The sequence below is a fragment of the Penaeus vannamei genome, chromosome 10, assembly GCF_042767895.1.
Source record: "Penaeus vannamei isolate JL-2024 chromosome 10, ASM4276789v1, whole genome shotgun sequence".
NCBI classification, from domain to species: domain Eukaryota; kingdom Metazoa; phylum Arthropoda; class Malacostraca; order Decapoda; family Penaeidae; genus Penaeus; species Penaeus vannamei.
In genome coordinates this window covers 45141400-45143582 of record NC_091558.1, presented here as the reverse complement: position 1 = coordinate 45143582, position 2183 = coordinate 45141400, and the positions used below count along the sequence as shown (strand labels likewise).

The 2183-nt window shown below is 37.9% G+C and overlaps 1 protein-coding gene across 1 annotated transcript in view; it reads left to right on the top strand.

The window, feature by feature from the left end:
• The first annotated feature begins 685 nt into the window (after positions 1 to 685).
• The window catches only part of LOC138862946 (germ cell nuclear acidic protein-like), a 2429-nt gene continuing 931 nt past the window's right edge, over positions 686 to 2183 (top strand). Inside the window, exons 1-2 of the mRNA XM_070126154.1 lie at positions 686 to 725; positions 1592 to 1861. Of these exons, the coding sequence (XP_069982255.1) occupies positions 686 to 725; positions 1592 to 1861 (310 nt within the window). The remainder of the gene's footprint in view (positions 726 to 1591; positions 1862 to 2183) is intronic.

The following is a 2183-nucleotide window of genomic DNA, read 5'->3' as shown; positions in this document are numbered from 1 at the left end:
TCCTCTCTGTGCTCTGAAATCCTCGATGTTCACTGAAATCCTCTTCCTGCTCTGAAATCCTTTCTGTGCTCTGAAATCCTCGATGTTCACTGAAAACCTCTTCTTGCTCTGAAATCCTTTTTGTACACTGAATTCCTCGGTTTACTGAAAACCTCTTCCTGCTCTGAAATCCTCTTTGTGTACTGAATCCTCGATGTTCACTGAAATCCTCATCCTGCTCTTAAATCCTCTTTGTGTACTGAAATCTCCAATGTTCACTGAAAACCCCATCCTGCTCTGAAATCCTCGATGTTCACTGAAAACTTCTTCTTGCTCTGAAATCCTCTTTGTACACTGAATTCCTCCGTTTACTGAAAACCCCATCCTGCTCTGAAATCCTCTTTGTGCAATGAAATCCTCTCTATGCTCTGAAATCCTCGATGTTCACTGAAATCCTCTTCTTGCTCTGAAATCCTCTTTGTGCTTTGAAATCCTCGATGTTCACTGAAAACCCCATCCTGCTCTGAAATCCTTTTTGTGCTCTGAAATCCTCAATGTTCACTGAAATCCTCGATTTTCACTGAAAACCTCTTCCTACTCTGAAATCCTCTTTGAGTACTGAAATCTCCAATGTGCACTGAAATCCTCGACTTTCACTGAAGTCCCCCACAGCATACGTAAGGATTTACCGCAGGATTTAACAAGGATGGGAGACATTAAATCCTTGTCTGGATTACATCGAAACGGCAAAAGGCAGTAGTGTAAAGGGAAGAATCTTTACAAAAGGAATAGATCAATAAAAAGATAAATAAATAAAGGATAAATAAATGAATATAAAAAACGGATAGATTAATGAACAAATAAAGAAATAGATAGATATATAAATAAATCAATTCCTGGATGAATAGATAGACAGATAGATAGATATTTAGATAGATATATATATATACAGATATAGATAGACACAGAGGCAGATAGATAGATAGATAGATAGATAGACTTATTAGATAGATAGACATATATACTGATATAGATAGACCGACAGGCTGATAGATGAATAAATACAGACACAGATATAGATAGACAGACAGGCAGATAGACATAGATACACTAATAGACAAATACATAGACAGAGTGATAGACAATTAGACAGACAGGGAGATAGACATAGATAGACTGATAGACAAATAGATAGACAGACAGACAGATACACATAGATAGACTGATAGACAAATAGATAGACAGACAAACAGATATACATAGATAGACTGATAGACAAATAGACAGACAGGCAGATACACAGATAGACAAATAGATAATCAGACAGATAGACTGATAGACAGACAGGCAGATAGACATAGACAGACTGATAGACAAAAAGACAGACAGACAGATAGACAGATAGAAAAACAGGCACAGGCAGATAGACAGATAGACAGACAAGCAGATAGACAGACAAACAGATACACATAGATAGACTGATAGACAAACAGACAGACAGACAGATAGACAGATAGCAAAACAGGACAAATCTAATGGGAATAAAACTTTCAAAATTTCAGTTCATTAAAAACTCTCAGTCAAAAAGTAAGTTGAATAACATTGTCAAAAGAAGTAGAAGGAAAGGGAAATAATCATATTAAGGGTGAACAGAAGAGTGAACAGAAGAGTGAACAGAAGAGTGAACAGAAGAGTGAACAGAAGAGTGAACAGAAGAGTGAACAGAAGAGTGAACAGAAGAGTGAACAGAAGAGTGAACAGAAGAGTGAACAGAAGGGTGAACAGAAGAGTGAACAGAAGGGTGAACAGAAGAGTGAACAGAAGAGTGAACAGAAGAGTGAACAGAAGAGTGAACAGAAGAGTGAACAGAAGTTGGATCAAAGTACTGGAATTAAGAGAAAATTCCGAAAGAAAAATATTTTTTTTTTATCAGCTGGAGAGGGTAGAGCGTAGGCGTAATATATTTCCATATTTCTTTCTTTGTGTTCTTTCTTTTTCTTCTGTCTTTCTTTCTGTCCCTTTTTCATTCTCTCACTCTCACTCGCTTTCTCTATCTCTATCTCTCTCTTTCTCTCTCTCTCTCTCCCTCTATATCTCTCTCGCTCTGCCTCTTTCTCCCCCCCCCCCCTCTCTCTCTATCTCCTTCTCTCCTTCGCCTCACCTCCTCTCCCTCTCTCTCTCCTTCTACCTCTAACTCTTTCTCT